The 18466-nt window shown below is 35.8% G+C and overlaps 1 protein-coding gene across 8 annotated transcripts in view; it reads left to right on the top strand.

The window, feature by feature from the left end:
* The window catches only part of ADAMTS20 (ADAM metallopeptidase with thrombospondin type 1 motif 20), a 198200-nt gene extending 180006 nt beyond the window's left edge, over nucleotides 1–18194 (top strand). For 5 of the 8 annotated variants that reach the window (XM_028491432.2, XM_055085676.1, XM_028491431.2 and 2 more), the window contains 3 exons: nucleotides 15173–15277; nucleotides 17688–17768; nucleotides 17907–18194. In XM_028491432.2, the coding sequence (XP_028347233.1) occupies nucleotides 15173–15277; nucleotides 17688–17768; nucleotides 17907–17960 (240 nt within the window). In that variant the 3' untranslated portion in view covers nucleotides 17961–18194. Of the gene's footprint in view, nucleotides 1–15172; nucleotides 15278–15520; nucleotides 16108–17687 lie in introns of those variants that run through there. The other 3 variants (XM_007106837.4, XM_028491434.2, XM_028491433.2) reach the window with 3 other exon arrangements.
* The last annotated feature ends 272 nt before the right edge of the window (nucleotides 18195–18466 follow it).

Consider the following 18466-nt stretch of genomic DNA (forward strand, 5'->3'; position numbering starts at 1 on the left):
TGCAGTACGCAGGCCTCTCACTGCTGTGGCCTCTCCCGTTGTGGAGCACAGGCTCTGGTGCACAGGCTTAGTGGCCATGGCTCACGGGCCTCACCACTCCGCGGCATGTGGGATCTTCCCGGATCAGGGCACGAACCCGCATCCCCTGCATTGGCAGGCGGGCTCTCAACCACTGCGCCACCAGGGAAGCCCTCCCTTGCTACTTTTAATAATTTTTCTTTGTCTTTAATTTTTGCCAATTTGATTACTATGTGTTCGGTGTGTTTCTCCTTGGGTTTATCCTGTATGGGACTCTTTGCGCTTCTTGGACTTGGTTGGCTATTTCCTTTCCCATGTTAGGGAAGTTTTTGACTATAATGTCTTCAAATATTTTCTCGGGTCCTTTCTCTCTCTCTTCTCCTTCTGGGACCCCCATAATGCGAATGTTATTGCATTTAATGTTGTCCCAGAGGTCTCTTAGACTGTCTTCATTTCTTTTTATTCTTTTTTCTTTATTCTGTTCCACAGCAGTGAATTCCACCATTCTGTCTTCCAGGTCACTTATCCGTTCTTCTGCCTCAGTTATTCTGGTATTGATTCCTTCTAGTGTAGTTTTCATTTGAGTTATTGTATTGTTCATCTCTGTTTGTTTGTTCTTTAATTCTTCTAGGTCTTTGTTAAACATTTCTTGCATTGTCTCGATCTTTGCCTCCATTCTTTTTCCGAGGTCCTGGATCATCTTCACTATCATTATTTTGAATTCTTTTTATGGAAGGTTGCCTATGTCCACTTCACTTAGTTGTTTTTCTGGGGTTTTATCTTGTTCCTTCATCTGGTACATAGCCCTCTGCCTTTTCATCTTGTCTATCTTTCTGTTTATATGGTTTTTGTTCCACAGGCTGCAGGATTGTAGCTCTTCTTGTTCCTGCTCTTTGCCCTCTGGTGGATGAGGCTATCTAAGAGGCTTATGCAAGTTTCCTGATGGGAGAGACTGGTGGTGGGTAGAGCTGACTGTAGCTCTGGTGAGTGGAGCTCAGTAAAAGTTTAATCCACTTGACTGCTGATGGGTGGGGCTGGGTTCCCTCCTTGTTGGTTGTTTGGCTGAGGCAACCCAACAATGGAGACTACCTGCGCTATTTGGTGGGGCTAATGGTGGACTCTTGGAGGGTTCACACCAAGAGGACTTCCCAGAACTTCCACTGCCAGTGTCCTTGTCCCCACGGTGAGCCACAGCCACCTGTTGCCTCTGCAGGAGACCCTCCAACACTAGCAGGTAGGTCTGGTTCAGTCTCCCCTGGGGTCACTGCTCCTTTCCCTGGGTCCCGATGCACACACCACTTTGTGTGTGCCCTCCACGAGTGGAGTCTCTGTTTCCCCCAGTCCTGTTAAAGTCCTGCAATCAAATCCCAGTAGCCTTTAAAGTCTGATTCTCTAGGAATTCCTCCTCCCATTTCTGGACCCCCAGGTTGGGAAGCCTGACGTGGGGCTCAGAACCTTCACTCCAGTGGGCAAACTTCTGTGGTATAAGTATTCTGCAGTCTTTGAGTCACCCATCCAGCAGTTATGGGACTTGATTTTACTGTGATTGCACCCCTCCTACCATCTCACTGTGGCTTCTCCTTTGTCCTTGGATGTGGGTATCTTTTTTGGTGAGTTTCAGTGTCCTCCTGTTGATGATTGTCCAGCAGCTAGTTGTGATCCTGGTGCTCTCGCAAGAGGGAGTGAGAACACGTCCTTCTACTCTACCATCTTGGTTCCCAAGTTCCCAAGTAGTAATTTCTAAACACCCCAGTATAATCATAAGGTACCAAAACACAATATTGAGACCAAAAGTTTTATTTGTACTTGACACTGGAATATTATACTTATTTAAAAATGTCTGTCTGGGAAAGATAAATTTTTAATCTATCTAGGAGTAGAAGGTGACAATCAGGAAAAAAAGGAAGGTTTAAATTTCATTATGTTAGGAAAATGAAGAAGGTAGTTAGGAAAATAGTGGGAGGTTATGATAACTACTATTAAATATGTAAGGAGATCCATGAAAAAGGAGTGACATCAGTATGTGTTACTCAAGGATACATTAATGGGGCAGAAGATTCCAGCTCAAGATAAAGAAGACTTTTGACAAGGAGAGTTGCCCAATAAAGAGACCACCCCCCACCCCCCAAAAAATCCAAGGCCTCAATAAATCACTAATTTTTGCCAATATTTTTGAAAATTGATCTTGTATTCTGCAACCTTGCTGAATTCATTTATTAGTTGTAATAGTTTTTTATTGGATTCCCCAGGATATTCTATATACATAGTAATGTCACACACAAATAATTTTACTTCTTCCTTTGCAATCTGGATGCCTTTTATTTCTTTACCTTGCCTCATCACACTAGCTAAAACTTCCAGGATAGTGTTGAGTAGAAGTGACAAGAGTGGACATCCTTGTCCTATTCTTGATTTCATAGGGAAAGCATTCAGTCCTTCATCATTGAGTGTGTTAGCTGTGAGTTTTGTAGATGCCTTTGATCAGATTGAGGAAGTGCCCTTCTATTCCTAATTGAAGTGGTTTTGTCGTAACTATTGGATTTTGTCAAATGCTCTTTCTGCATCTGTTGTGATGATACTGTGGTTCTTGTCAATTACCGTAGTGATACGGTGTATCACACTGATTGATTTTTGTATGTTGAAAATATCTTGCATTCCTGGGGAAATCCCACTTGGTCATGAGGTCTAATCCTTTTTATATGTTGCTAGATTTTCATCTGTATTCAGAAGAGATATTGGCCTATCATTTTCTTTTTTTGTGATGTCCTTGTCTGGTTTTGGTATCAGGGAAGTACTGGCTCCATAGAATAAATTGGGAAGTGGTCCCTCCTCTTCTACTTTTTTGGAAGAGTTTGTGAAAAATTAATGTTTGGTAGGATTCACCAGCAAAGCCATCTGAGCTCGGGCTTTTCTTTGTTAAAGTTGTTTTATTTACTAATTCAGTCTACTTACTGTAGATCTTTTCAGATTTTCTAGTTCTTCTTGAGTCTGTTTTGGTAAGCTTATGTTTTTGTTTTGCTTTTAGGAATTTGTCCATTTCTTCAAAGTTATCTAATTGGTTGGCATGTAATTGTTTGTAATATTCCATATAATCCTTTATATTCCTGTGAGATTCACAATCATGTCCCCTCTTTGATTCCTGATTTCAGAGCTTTGAGTCTCCTCTCTCTCTTTTCTTGGTTTGTCAATTTTGTTCTTTTCAAAAATCCAACTTTTGATTTTGTTGATTTTTCTCTGTTATTTTTCTCTTCTTTGTTTCATCAATTTCCACTCTATTCATTATCATTTCTTTCCTTCTGCTTGCTTTAGATTTAATTTGCTCTCCTTTTTTTTCAGTGCTTAAGGTGGAAGGTTAGGTCATTGGTATGAGATCTTTTTTCTCTTTTAATATAGGCATTTGCAGCTGTAAATTTTCCTTTAAGCACTTCTTTTACAGCATCCCTGAAGTTTTGGTATGTTGTGCATTCATTTTCATTCATCTTAAAGTATCTTCTATTATCACTTGTGGTGTCTCATTTGACTCACTGGTTATTTAGGAGTGTGGTGTTTAAGTCCCATGTATTTGTGAATTTCCCACATTTCCTTCTGTTATTGATTTCTACTTTCATTCCATTGTGGTTGGAAAACACATTTTGTATTATTCAATATTTTAAAATTTATTGAGGCTTGTTTTATACATAGCATATGGCCCTCCTGGAAAATGTTCAGTATGTGCTTGGAAAGAATGTGTGTTCTGTTGTTGTTGGGTGAAGTGTTCTATAGATGTCTGTCAGGCCTTGTTGGTTGAAAGTATTTTTCAACTCTTCCATTTCCTTGTTGATCTTCTGCCTAGTTATTCTATCTACTGAAACTTTGCAGCTATTATTGTTGAATTGTGTGCTTCTCACTTCAATCCTTTTGTTTCATTTACTTTGTATTAGATTTATTTACTTTGTGATTTTGTTGTACATGACTGTATGCTTGTAATTGTCATAATATCCTGATATAGTGACCGTTATATCTTTATAAAATGTTCTTCTTTATTTGTAGTACCATTTTTTTGTTTGTTTTAAAGTCTAATTTATCTGATATTAGAATGGCAACTCAGGCTGCTTATAGTACATGGTATATATGTTTTCATCCTATTTGCTTTTAACCTATATATGTTTTTGGACCTTAAAATTGTCTCCTACAGGGAGTACTTTGTTGAATCTCTGCCTTTTTATTGGATTGCTTAATGTTACAACTGATATGTCTGGATTTAGCTTTGCCATTTTACTTTTTGTTTTTGTATGTCTTATACTGTTTTTGTCTCTTCTTTACTGCTTTTTTTATTCAGTGAACATTTTCTAGTGTAACATTTTAGTTTCCTTAATAATTTTCTCACTATATTTTAAATTGCTTTCTTAATGTTGCTCTAGGGCTTACAATGTACATCTTAACCCTACTCCAGAATCTTCTCCAGAATTATACTACCTAATTGCAGTGACATAGAAACATTACTCCTATATATACTCATTTTCCGCTTCTGTTTTTTGGTTGTTATATTTGTTATCCATACACCTACCTGTGTAATAAACCACAATACATTTTTATAGTGTTACTTTATATAATTTTATATCTTTTAGAGATAAGAAATGAGAGAACTTATATTTCATTGAGTTTTTTACATGAGCCTTTTTATTTAGCATTTCTGGTTCTCTTCATTTCTTCCTGTGGTTCTGAGTTATCAGCTGCTGTCATTTAATTACTGCAAAACAGCTTTGCTTCCATCTGCTTTATTTGTGGCATTATTATCAAATATACTACATTTCTATATTATACTGGTCAGTAGTATAATTACATACATATTGGTTTATATAATTGCTTTTTAAACAAGAGAATGAAGAAAAAGAAATATGCAATTATAGTGTCTTTTTTAATTACTACAATTACCTCTACTAGTATGCTTTGGTTGTTTTGTATTGTCTGATGTCACTTGACTTCAGCCTGAAAAACTTCCTTTAGTATGTCTAATAATAACTAGTATGTCTGCTAATAACAAATCCTCTCAGTTTTGTCTATCTGGGAATGTCTTTATTTTGCATTCATTCTTGAAAGATTGATTTCCTAGAAAATTATTGTTTTACAGTTTTTATTTTTCAGCACTTTAAATATGCCATTCCACTGTCCTCTGGCTTCTAGAACTCAGCTATTTTTCTTACTGGGATTCCCACGTATGTGGTCATTTTTCTCTTGATGCTTTCAGATTTTTTTTTTTTTCAACGTCTTTAATGTGACATATCTGGATGTAGATCTCTTTGTGTCTACTCGGAGTCTGTTGAGCTTCTTAGATGTGTAGATTAATGCATTTCATGAAATTTAGACAGTTTTCAGCCATTATTTCTTCAAATATATTCTCTGCTCTATTTGGTACTTCCATCATGCATACGTTGGTGCACTTAATGGCGTCCCTTTATTTCTCTGAGGCTTTATTCATTTTTTCTTCATTCTTTTTTCTAGTTTTCAAATTGTTTCATCACTACTGATATCTTTTCAAGATTGCTGATTCTTCTGCCAGCTCAAATCTACTGATCGATCTGCTCTAGTGAATTTATTATTTTGGTTATTGTACTTTTCAACTCCTGAAATTGTCCTTTGGCTCTTTTTATAAATATAATTTTTATTTCTTTTTTGATAGCCTCTATTTGATGAGACATTATTATCATACCTTCCTTTACTTTTTTAAACACAGTTTTCTGTAGTTCTTTGAGCATATTTATAATAGGTACTTTGAAGTCTTTATCTGCTTAGCCTGACATCTGAAACCTCTCAAAGGCAGTTTCTGTTGCCTTTTCCCCTGTATATGAGTCATCCTTTCCAGTTTCTTTGCATGTTTCACAATTTTTTGTTGAAAACCGGGCATTTTAGATAAGATATTTTAGCAACTGTGGATACTAAGTTTCCCCTTCCCTCTAGGACTTGTTGTTTGCTTGCTTATTTATTTGTTTAGCTCTTTGGCTGCGCTATTTCAGGGACGTCTATTTCCCCTGTGGTGTGCAGCCTTTAATGTCACTCCTCAGAGGGCTCAGCCTTGGACATGTACACAGTCACCCTGATCCTCCTGGAATGACAGTGTTTTTAGTTGGCCTGTCTTTGATGAAGTTTCTAGATGGCTTGCCTCTACTGATATCACACTCAGCTCTTAGCCTCCACTAATTAGTATATGATCACTCTGTTCTTTCAATAACATCCTGGAGGCATAAATTACTACATGGTCTGATCCAATTAAACTCAGGCCCCTTGGCCAGGGTAGTCTTATAGGTCAGTCTTTGAGGTCAGGTCAGACTTCAAGAGGAGCCCTTCTTGGCTGTCTCTTTCCCTGGTTTTCTCTGATAAACTGAGCTTTGACCTACTGTTTGGCTTGTTGCTCTCATCCAGATACCCTCATCTTCCTCTTAACTGCACACCACTAAAATCTTATTTTCAATATGCCTTTTAGGCTTAAATTTCCCCATGTTCAGTCCCAAATAATCTCAGTCTCCTTAGGAAAAGCTATGGAACTTTCTGTTCTTACAGCTTGATTTTCCCCCAAGGAAGAAGCTTTGCACCAATTCTGTGGATTGAGTGGGTAGAACCCACTTTGCAGCGTAACACCCCCAGTCTATAAGCAGAATGCTGGGTAATGGCAACATCCCCTGGTCTTCTTGGCTTGCCTTGCTCAGCATGGAACTTCTGCCCTACCAGTGATTTTGAGTGGGACTGATTCAGGCCTTGTGTTCTTGGCCTGCCATGCCTGGGGCAGATCTTCTGATCTATGAGTAGGGACTGAGTGGTGGAAGGGAGCTTCAGACTCTCTGCCATTCTTGCCTCTATGACAGCTTCAACAACACAGAACTGGGTGAGATGAGGAGTGCTGGTGTCCCCCGCCCCCCAACACACCCTAGGAGAAAGCTTAGCCCTAGCAGAGAGCTGGGGGAAATATAGTCCTGTGTTCGTAGCTGCACCCACGAAGAGTAGAACTATCATCTTGCTGAGGTGGGGGAAGAGAGGACAGGTCATGGTTCAGATGTGACAGATGCTTACTGTTCTTACCTAGATTTCATAGATTTTCCTGAATAAATGTTTCTCCATTTTTTTGTATAGCCTTAGGACAATTTCAAGAGACTTGAAGTGGTTTTGTATTTTATATTTTTTTATATTTGAAATTAAACATTTTATTTTGAGGTAACTGTTGACTGACATGTAGTTCTAAGAAATAATACAGAGATCCCATGTACCCAGTTTCCCCAAATGGTAACATCTTGCATAATTATAGTATAATATCACAACTAGGATATTGACATCTCTACATCAATATACAGAACATTTTTATCACCACAAGAACTTTATTTTTTTTAATTTAATTAAATTTAATTTTTGGCTGTGTTGGGTCTTCATTGCTGTGTGCGGGCTTTCTCTAGTTGCGGCAATTGGGGGCTACTCTTCATTGCGTTTCATGGGCTTCTCATTGTGGTGGCTTCTCTTGTTGCAGAGCACAGGCTCTAGGCACGCAGGCTTCAGTAATTGTGGCATGCAGGCTCAGTAGTTGTGGCACATGGCCTTAGTTTCTCCACGGCATGTGCAATCTTCCCGGACCAGGGATCGAACCCGTGTCCCCTGCACTGGCAGGTGTATTCTTAACCACTGCGCCATCAGGGAAGCCCCACAAGAACTTTTATAATGACAACTACTTCCCTCCTACCACCAGCCTCACCTTATCCCCTAGCAACCACTAATCTAGTCTTCATTTCCATAGTTTTTGTCTTTTCAAAGATGTTATATAGGTGGAATCATACTGGTACGTATGTCTAGAACTTCTAGCATTATTTTGAAGAGTGGTGATAGTGGACATGCTTTAATTGCTTCTGATCTTAGGGGGAAAGCATTCAGTCTTTCACCATTAACTGTAATGTTAGCTACAGATTTTTGGTAAGTGTTCTTTATCAAGTTGAGGAAGTTCCCCTCTATTCCTATTTTTCTCTATTGTTTCACTGAAGAAAAAGTCCACAGGTCTCCTCAAAAGCCATTCCAAATGTGCTCCCTCTATTGGCTATATTTTTTAAGGTACATAGCTTTGCAGAGGAATCTCAGGTTCTCATTCAATCTTTGAGCCTGGTTAGCTCTATTCATGTCCATTCTTCTCCTTCCCTGCTTCACTCATGTTGGCCTACCAGATGATTGGTCTCCCTCCAAAATGGTGACTCTCTGACCTACATCTTTTATTTATTTCTCTTCCCAGGACTTTGCTTTTCCTGATGAACTCCCCCTTCTGAAGTCTTACACTGTGTCTCTTTGAACACTTGTTCTAAGGTCAAGGATGTGTAATCTAAAACTTTTAGCACTTTAAACAATCTTTTCTTTCACATATGGATATTTAAAATAACTTTTCCATTTTGACCCTTTTAAATGGAGATTATTCAGTCTCCAGTGACCAACCCGTGTCAAGACTGGTCAACTTTGTCCAACAATCCATATTCCTTCTAATCAATGCCTTCTGGTCATATACTTGATATGATTAGAAGGAAGTAAATTGAGGATGCCACCTAGAGATGTGAAGAGTGTGCTACAAGGTACTATTACCTTGGAAAGGTCATGAGATTCTGGGAATCTTGTCCTTTTCATTACATGTTGAATTGAATAAATCTGGTCAATGAGACGTCAACAAAATTCACAGGAGACTGATATACAAATAAGTAATATAACTGTCAAGTGGAATCAAAACTCCTTTTATCTCATTAGTAAACTTTCCTTATAGAAAATATCTTAACAGAAAACTAATTATTATAAACAGTATATTTCTCAACGAGCATGAAATCAGAATAAGAGATCTTAGCACAATCAAGTTTTTAAATGATAAAACAGAAATTTTCAGTAATTTCTAACTCCATTACTCCAATTTTTATGTAACCCCATTTTTCCCTACAATATCTTGAGACAGTTACATAGTTATAAACTGGGTAACCCCAGTTTACAGTTGGAGAAACAGACACTCTGTGTCAACAACCTGTACAAGATCCTTGAGGAAGTCATAGGTAGCCCCAGTGTAGTAATAAAATGCTCCTCTCTGCTAGTCAAGGTGAGATGGCTCCCCCACTTAGTTGGCATTTCTGGAATGCAAAGCTCTATTTCCAAAATTAGATGTTATTGGGCATAGGTATGTGCTGTCAAAAAAAGGTATGCCCATTTTTTTCAGTCTGTATTCAAGTGCCTGAAGTTATTGTTACCAAAAATACAAACTGTCCAGTATTCTTGAAGCTATTCTGTCAAATATATAAACCAGATTCTGTGTTAAGTTATACAAGATTTGCATGAATACCCTCCAGATGTTTGATGTCACAGAAAGAACTTATTCTGTTGTTTGGGATTCCTCAAAACCATATCCTCTGTGTTTGCATATGACAGGGCACCCCGGGACATGAATGCTAAAAAGAGAATGGACACATATGGCACTCTCTAGGGAAAATAAACTTTGCCACATTGTAATATAAGATGAAGTTAAGGAGTGTGATGTGACTTTAGAATATATATATATATATATATATATATATATATATACCTCAAAAGTGAAGTAAAATGTTCGGTAATTTTCACAGAGCCATAAAAAGAAAAAAACGCAATGTGTATCTCTTTAGCTCTTTTGTAATTAACATTGATTACACGAGAGCAAGAGAAATAACCAATGCCAGAGGATCATGGCCAGCATCCATTTTGAGTATTCAGAGCCAGTTTTTAAATATTTTGAACGTGTATTCTTTATTATCAGAGTGTAGAGTTTGATATATATGCATAAGATCTACCCTTTTATTTATATTGTTTAGATTATCTCTCTCCTTATTTTTGCCTGCTTAATCTATTTTGTTGTTAAAAGTGGTATATTAAAATTTCCTATTATTAGGATGTTTCTACCTATGTCTCCTTTCAACTCCTGTAGTCTTGTTTCATAAAAGTTGCTGTGTTATTTTATGCATAATACTCACATATTATGTCTTCTTTGTGGATTATGGTTTTTAGCACTTCTTTGTCATGTTTTCCTGATTTCACACTTGAATTCTACTCTACCTTATCAGGATTTGCTACCCCTGTTCTCTTTTTATGTACACTTTCCTGGTATACTCTTGCACAAGCTTTTAAATTTGGCCTTTAAGAATCACTTTAAGTGTGTCTCTTACATATAGCATGTACTTGGGTTTTGTTTGCAAGTCAATTGGAAATTTTTTTCTTTAAATAGGTGTTATATTCATTCACATCTTAAGTTGAAAAAAAACACAATAAAATTGCCTTTATTAGTATACAGTTTTAACATACATACAGATTCATGTTACTTTTACCATAATCTGAATATAGAACAGCTCCCTCACACTTCCTCCATGGAGTCAGTTCCTCCCTCCCACCTAACTCCTGGTACACACTGATCTTTTTTCTGTTGCTTTAGTTTTGCATTTTCTGGGATGACATAGAAATGTGTTATAAATGGAATCACACAATATGTAACCTTTTGAGATTGACTTCCTTCACTCAACATAATGCCTTTGAGGTCCATCTGTGTTTTTGCATGTGTCAATAATTTTTTCTTCCTTATTGCTGAGCATTATTCCATCAAATGGATGTCATACAGCTGTCCTACAGTTTGTTCATTTGTTGGAAGAAAATGAATTGTTTATAGTTTTTGGAGATTATGAATAGAACTGAGATGCACGTTTGCATACAGGTTTTTGTGTGAACGTATATTTTCAGTTCTCTGGGATAAATGCCTATGAGTGAGATTGTAGGGTCACATGATATGTGTATGTTTAACTTTATAGGAAACTGCTAAACTGTTTGTTACAGTGGCTGTACCGTTTTTTATTCCCACCAGCAAAGATTAAATTTCTAGTTGATTAGCTTCCTTGTCAGCACTTAGTATTGTCAAGTTTTTTGTTTGTTTTCCCATTTTCTGTGGTAGCTCAATGTAGTTTTAATTTACATTCCACTAATGGATAATAATGTTAAGTATCTTTCATGTGCTTATTTGCCATCTGTATATACTCTTTGGTGAAGTGTATGCCCAAGTCTTTTGCTCATTTTTAAAATTAGGTTGTTTGTTTCCTTATTGTTCCTTACTGTTTAGTTTTGAGGGTTCTTTATATAATCTGGATACAAGTCTTTTGTTGTATCTAACATTTCCGAGTCTTTTTCTCCTGGTCTGGACCTTATCTTTTCTTTCTCTTAATTGTCTTACACAGAGTGGAAGTTTTAAATTTTAATGAAGTCAAATTTATCATTTTTTTCCTTTATGGGTTGTACATTTAGTGTCATATTTAAGAGCCTTTGACTTACTCCAGGTTACAAAGATTTTCTTCTCTGTGTTCTTAAATTTTTTTTTATAGTTCTATGCTTTACATCTAGACCTATGACTGATTTTGAACTAATTTTTTATGAAGTCGGAAGGGTTTTGCCTATAGACATCTAGTTGTCCTAACACCATTTGTTGAAAAGACAGTGCTTTCTCCAGTAAATTGCCTTTCTGCTTTTGTCAAAAATCAATTGGAGGGGACTTTTCTGGTGGTCCAGTGGTTAAGAATCTACACTTCCAATGCAGGGGCATGGCTTCGATTCCTGGTTGGGGAACTAAGATCCCATGTGCCACGTGGTGAGACCAGAAAAAAATATATATATATTGCACATATTTATGTGGGTCTGTTTCTGATCTGTCTCTGTTCCATTGATCAACATGTCTCTCTCTTCACCAGCACAGCTCTGTCTTGGTTATGATAGCTTTATTATAAAAAGTGTTAAAACAAGGTAGTGTGGGTCCTTCAAATTTATTTTTTTCAAACTTGTTTTAATTATTTTAATTTCTTTGTCTTTCGATATAAATTTTAGAATCAGTTCTCTAATTGGAATTGCATTAGATCTATAGATCCCACTCATAATAAAATATGTGGAACAAACTTTAAAATTGTAAAACCTAATGATATAATGGGCACATATGAACCAACCAGTCAATCAAAGAAGTGGAACATTAAAACTTGCATCTATTTCTGTGCTTTCCCTCTGTCTTGTATCCATAACTACTTTTTCCTTTGATGCAGCTAATTACTCAAGGGCAGACATTCCAATTTGTTGAATTCTTAGGTCTTTTGAATCACCTTACCTTCCACTTGTGATTTGGCTGTTAGAATTTTACTTCTTATGATGGTCTCTTCTAAAAAATGTCGAGAGTACAAGAGGAGAGAAATTTCATACTACTTCAAAAAACCATATTTTTTAGTTGATACTATGTTGAACTAATTTTTCAAGTTAAATATTAGGTTTAAGGAGGTTTAAATTTTAATCTTAAATAAAGTAATGGAATTGAAATAAGTAATTAATACAATTATTCAATCATTTATTACTTCTAAAGTTCCATAGGAATGTACCAGTATCTTTCTTATGGCACCTATAATTCTCTACATTGCATCACATTTATTTATGTGTATATCAGATTTAGTTTCCTCCATTTTATTAAAATATAATTGTCATTAAACGTTGTATTAGTTTAAGGTGTACAACATAATTATTATATATAATTATTATTATATATTGAAAAATTATTACCACAATGGTTTTAGTTAACATCCATCACCTCACATAGTTACAATTTTTTCTTTCTTGTGATGAGAAGTTTTAAGATCTACTCTCTTAGCAACTTTCAAATATACAATACAGTATACTTAACTGTAGTTACCATATTGTACATTAATCCCCAGGATTTATTTATCTTGTAACACCCTCACCCATTTCCCCCTCCAACTCCTACCTCTGGCAACCACCAATCTGTGCTTCACTTCTCAAACCTGGAGCAAGACCTCTCTATATATTGCAGTAGTGCTTCATACCAAGTCTGTCACTCAGTTAATTTCGAACAAATGAGTGAAGTGTATTTTTACCTCTGTCAATATCATCCCAGATTTCAGTTGAATTGTTTTGCCATTTCTTTGAGATTGTATTATGTAGCTTTTGAACAAGGACTAAAGATGTAAGCAAAGCTCATGAAAATTAGTCTGGAGAAATGAAGCAGCAGATATTTCTAGACCCAACTCATTGTGTTAATGACCACCTAAGTCTCTCAGTACTGTAGTCAGTTGGATTTTTGTCTTTCCTTTCCAGCTGAATGCTTCCAAGCAACCTTGAGCAGGGAGGTAAAGAATAAATGGAAGCGTAGACTGTTAGGTTGTGAAAACATTGCATTCCCCCAACTGGGGCACTCAGTAAGTGGCTAGTCACAGAAAACCTACACCACAGAATATAGTTCCATTTCTTTTATTTGGTGAGAAGCCTATTTATGAGTTAAGGTGGGATGAAGGTATTCAATGCAAAACCTGTATCAGGTGACTAAGTATTAACCAGTAGAATATATCCTTAGAATTACTTCTTCTCATTCAAATATTTACTACTATAAAATTCTGATGTGTCTAGCGTTAGTGTCATTCATTATCACGAGCATGAAGGGTTTAGCCGTGTATTTGTGTATTAACTTTTACAATGCTAAAATTTAATATTTATAATGTTTCACTTAATTCATCCATTTAAAAACACTTACTGAGTGCCTAGGCCTTCTTTTGGACTCTAGGACTACAGCAATGAAGCAAACATACAGGTCATATTCTAAATTTCATAACCAAATTATGTATATAACAATTAATTTTCTTTGAAATTTATCTAAAACAAATTATTTCTGTTTGGGGGAAAATTCTCCATATATTATCATTGTATTATAAATGTATTTGAATCTCTATTTTGATTTTAAATAAGAAGTATATAAGATTCCTAAGAAATCTAACTTAATAAACTAAACTGATACATAATTTTTTAGCAGTTGTAATAATTCATATAATAAATATATTTGAAATCTATTTAGCCTTTGCTTTCATGACAAGATAATATTTTCATTGACATAACATAATCTTTAATGTTTTATCACTGTCTTGCTCAAGATTCCTGAGTCTTAGGCCATAGGATATTGTGATGTGATCTAAGATTGTCCTAATATCGCTCTAAATCTGTATGTATATTAAACATTGGCAGTAGGCTTAATTAGCTTTCATTAAGTACTTCAGCTTTTCAGTGTATAATTCTGCACTGCAAGATCATATACATGTGCCACAAATTTTACCAATTTTAGTCAGGCACTTTCTTAATTAACAGATATTTAAAGTGGTGTTTTTTTTAATAAATTTATTTATTTAATATTTATTTTTGGCTGTGTTGGGTCTTCGTTGCTGCATACGGGCTTCTCATTGTGGTGGCTTCTCTTGCTGCAGTGTACGGGCTCTAGGCGTGCGGGCTCAGTAGTTGTGGCACATGGGCTTAGTTGCTCCGCGGCATGTGGGATCTTCCCGGACCAGGGATTGAACCCGTGTCCCTGCATTGGCAGGCGGATTCTCAACCACTGCGCCACCAGGGAAGCCCTAAAGTTTAATTTTTAGCAGAGATAGTCTGGAATATTTTGACATGAAACTGGTTCTTGTGTCTTGAAAATAATTAGAACATAAAGCCACTAGGGGGCTCACATACCATGTGTGTAAATCATGTGGCATCAGACGTCCACGTAACACTTCTGGGTACTTAAAAGCACATGATATCTGGGGCAATAATATCACATTCAGTAGTTTTGTGTGGTAGGTTAAAAAGTAACATTCTTAACCCAAAAGGTAAGGGCACAGTAACAGAAGATTCTAGGAAATACATTAAACAGGTGTAACTTAGGGAAATTAGCAACGAGGGGTCAAAAATTGAAACTGGAGAAATGTTAAAGTCTGGTTGGTATCAATCCCTGTGAACACCCATTCTGACTGGACTTGCTGTTGCTACAGGAGCATAAGCTCTAGCTGTCAACCCTAGAGTCCTAGTGTTGGACAGAATTACTTTTGCAGAAATAACATTATCTGGTATTATTTCAGTTGTCTCTTGTAATTGAGAAGACTTATTTGTAATCAATTTTAAAAGTCTTTAGCCTGTTCATTTTCTTTAGTGTAAGGTTGTATCAATATTCTTTCATTTTCTAAAGAAAGAATCTTGAAAACCAATTCGAGTCCTTTCTTATATTCTTCCAATTCAGGTGTTTCCAGCCAAGTGCATGCTTAAATATTTTATGAATTCTATCTATTTTTATTTTGTTTTGTTTTCAATCCAGGGACAATTCAGCATTAATTTGGCTGGAACTGGGATGAAGATATCCAGTACAGCAAAGTGGCTTGCTCAGGGCAGTTATGCCTCTGTCATCATTCACAGATCACAAGTAAGTCCTGCTGGACCAAAAAACTTGTCTGAAATACTTCTGTGCTGTGAACTAGCATTAAAGGTCCTCTACTTTAAATTTAGGGTTATATGAAGTTAATGACTAATGCGTTATTGCATATGATGGGCTATATTACGTATAATGAAATATAACATTAATTTATGAAATTATGGAATTGGGTTCATTTTTATTCATGTGCTTATGTAGGTTTTATATACATACACATTCATGTTTCGCCTATAGATATCTGAACATGAAATCAAATGCCAGAGCACATAGATTGAAGTAGCTCAAGTTTGGGGTTGATGGCTTGAAATGCAGGTACTTCAAAAAGAGGTAGTGCTTTTAGCTATACTCTAATTATTAAAGGTTTGTAGGTTTTAATATTTCAAAGTGAGAGGTAACTTTTTGGTTTATTTACCTCACTACTTTGATTTAGTGATGGAGCTGAGGTTGGAGCCATTTGTCATTTAACAAATATCCTTTATAGGTTCTTCAAGAATTAGGAATATTTTTTATGGTTGTATGCATATTTTCCTCTGTCTACCTTTATCTAGAGAACATTGGTATTTGTTTTTTCCCTATAGCACATGTATTATCTAAAGTAGAATCCATTTAATTTTGATGCTGCTATGGTGTACTAGCACATACTCTTTATGAGATGGCTCCTAGACTTGGAGCTACCACGTCTTAAATAGCATGATTCTATCTATAGTAAATCAGTATCTACATTAGAAGTATCCTCACCTATACTGCACATAAATCAGCACCATCAACAACCCCCTGCCCACTCTAAGGTTTTATAATTTTTCTTTTTGATAAAAGTGACTTCTGTTACACTCCTATTTATATGAATACTACTTATAAATGAAACTCAATTTTCTATTAATCAGAAACTAAAACATTATATTTCTGAATATTATGCAATTGTGTTTCAATTTATAATTAAAGAATTTAATTTTTATTATGTCTATCATATGGGCAAGCAGTAGGCTTTTTAAAAATGGCTATTTCTAAATATTTATTTGGCAAATTTTGGTCTAATCCCTTTTGGTAGAAGAATGGAAATAAATTAATTACCTAGTTAAAGTATATTCTGAGCAAGTAGAAAATTTAGAGAGTGCAATGATATATTCTGACTTTATCCAGCTTTTAGGTATCTTTTGGTTAAATGAGATCTGGCTGAGGGCAGCAGTAAAAATGAATATTTAGTACAATAATTCCTTTTGCTTCTATTTAAATTCTGTTCTAAAGATTATTTATTTGTTTATTTAATTGAGAATTTCTCCCTCAATCAAAAATTTTGCACATGAAGGTATTTCCTGAGATCTGTTGCCTGGTGTGAAACTGAGACTTGTGAAACCCAAATGTACTTATGGAAATGCATGCATCTTTTCATTTCCCATTAAATTTCAGCAAGATTAAGGGTTTACTTATACAATCCATTTGTGAACAAGAATGTATATAAATTGGAATTTTTACTGCCATTCCTTTCTCTGTTTACTCAGACTCTCTAGAGTTTAGAAAGCTTCTGAAAGGAGAGGCAACTTCAAAAGCCCCTGATCTCAAAATATTCTTCATCCTCAAAAGTTCCAGGAACCCAAAGTTTCCTTCTCTACCCTCCCTCCTTAGATTACAAAAACAAAAACAAAGCAAAACTTACCTTTTCTAGAAACTACAGGAGTTCAAGCTATTTTTGCTTTATCCTATCAAAATGCCTTTTGACTTTTGGACCTAAAGATGGAAGACAGTTTGGAAAGAAAATCTAGCATGTCCTGACCACCTTCTTCACCAGCCTCTGCCCACTCAATTCCTCAGTGAGCAGCTCTGCTTTCCTAAAAAAAAAGAAGAATCTCCCTTTTTAGTCCTTGTCTAATTATAATTCCTGCTTTCCGTCCAGTTTTATTCCCCGCCCCCCCCATTTTATCACTTTCTAAATATTTTCTTCAGGCTGTGTTTCTAATGCTTCCAGGAGATATTTGAGGTTAATATGGCTTGGATTCAGTTAAGGTCAAGTTTGCATAATATCTTTCTTTTACTTAGTCTGTGACAATCTTATATAAAATTATGGCAATGCTGGACAACAGATTGGGAGAGGTTTTAATAAACTCACTGAAGCAAATAGATATCTTGTTGAAAAATAAGTGGGTTGAGATGAATTGTCTAAATTAGAGTGTGGTTTATAATCATTAAGTAGATAATATGAATCTCACATTATCTAATTCCCATGACCACAAATTTCAACTAATCCTGAAATGGCATGATCTTTGACCTCAAGTGTAATTGTTGTATGAAACCTTGGCTAATTATTTCAACCGCATGATTCAAAGCATTTGCTTTTTCTTCCCTGTGCACGCAGATACTAGCTTGTAACAGATTCTCCTGTATCTTTGCCTCTTCCTATTTTCAGGATGGAACCAAAGTCTACGGCAGATGTGGAGGGTTCTGTGGAAAGTGTATTCCTCACATGACTACTGGTCTCCCAATTCAAGTAATATGAACATTCAGAAGTGGGAAGTGTGTCCCAAAGAGGAGACATTCTCTGGAACCTGCAAATAGCTGGTGCTTGTTTCTTTACTCTTCCCTTCCTGAGATTTCCATGTCTAAAATGTCTGTGCCTTTTTTTCAGGGCACTCATCAGGGAGTCACATCACCGCTTAATTTTTCAAGGCCTTCAAAATAAACTGAACGATATGTGATTCTAATCTGGATCCTTAAAAGGATATTGTAATTTATGGTAGGGTAGACAGGGATGCTTGAATTATACCAAGATAATATTACTGTTAACAGCTTGGACTGGACCACAATTACGTTATGCCTATAAATACACATGTAAATCTCTGCTCTGGTATCCTACTGTACAATGAATGTTTATTCTACTTGTTAAAATGGAGCAAGTAAAAATTAGGAAAATGAACTTATTTAAAACTGCCATGAACATATTGAATCTGTCAGGTGAATAGTAAATCAATAGTCACATCAAAAAAGTACATAGCCATTATACTTTCTACTGATACAGCTTAGATACCTTGTTTTATGTTTCCTTTAATTTTTAATTGTGCATTATGGTGCTTGAAAAATATCCTAAATTATGGTATAATTTTGTATTTAAAATATATGCTTTGGTTAAATACTAAATATGAAATTTTGTGGAAATAATACAGAAGAAGATATGATATAGTAGAATTT

Source organism: Physeter macrocephalus, chromosome 6 (assembly GCF_002837175.3).
Source record: "Physeter macrocephalus isolate SW-GA chromosome 6, ASM283717v5, whole genome shotgun sequence".
Classification (NCBI taxonomy): Eukaryota; Metazoa; Chordata; class Mammalia; order Artiodactyla; family Physeteridae; genus Physeter; species Physeter macrocephalus.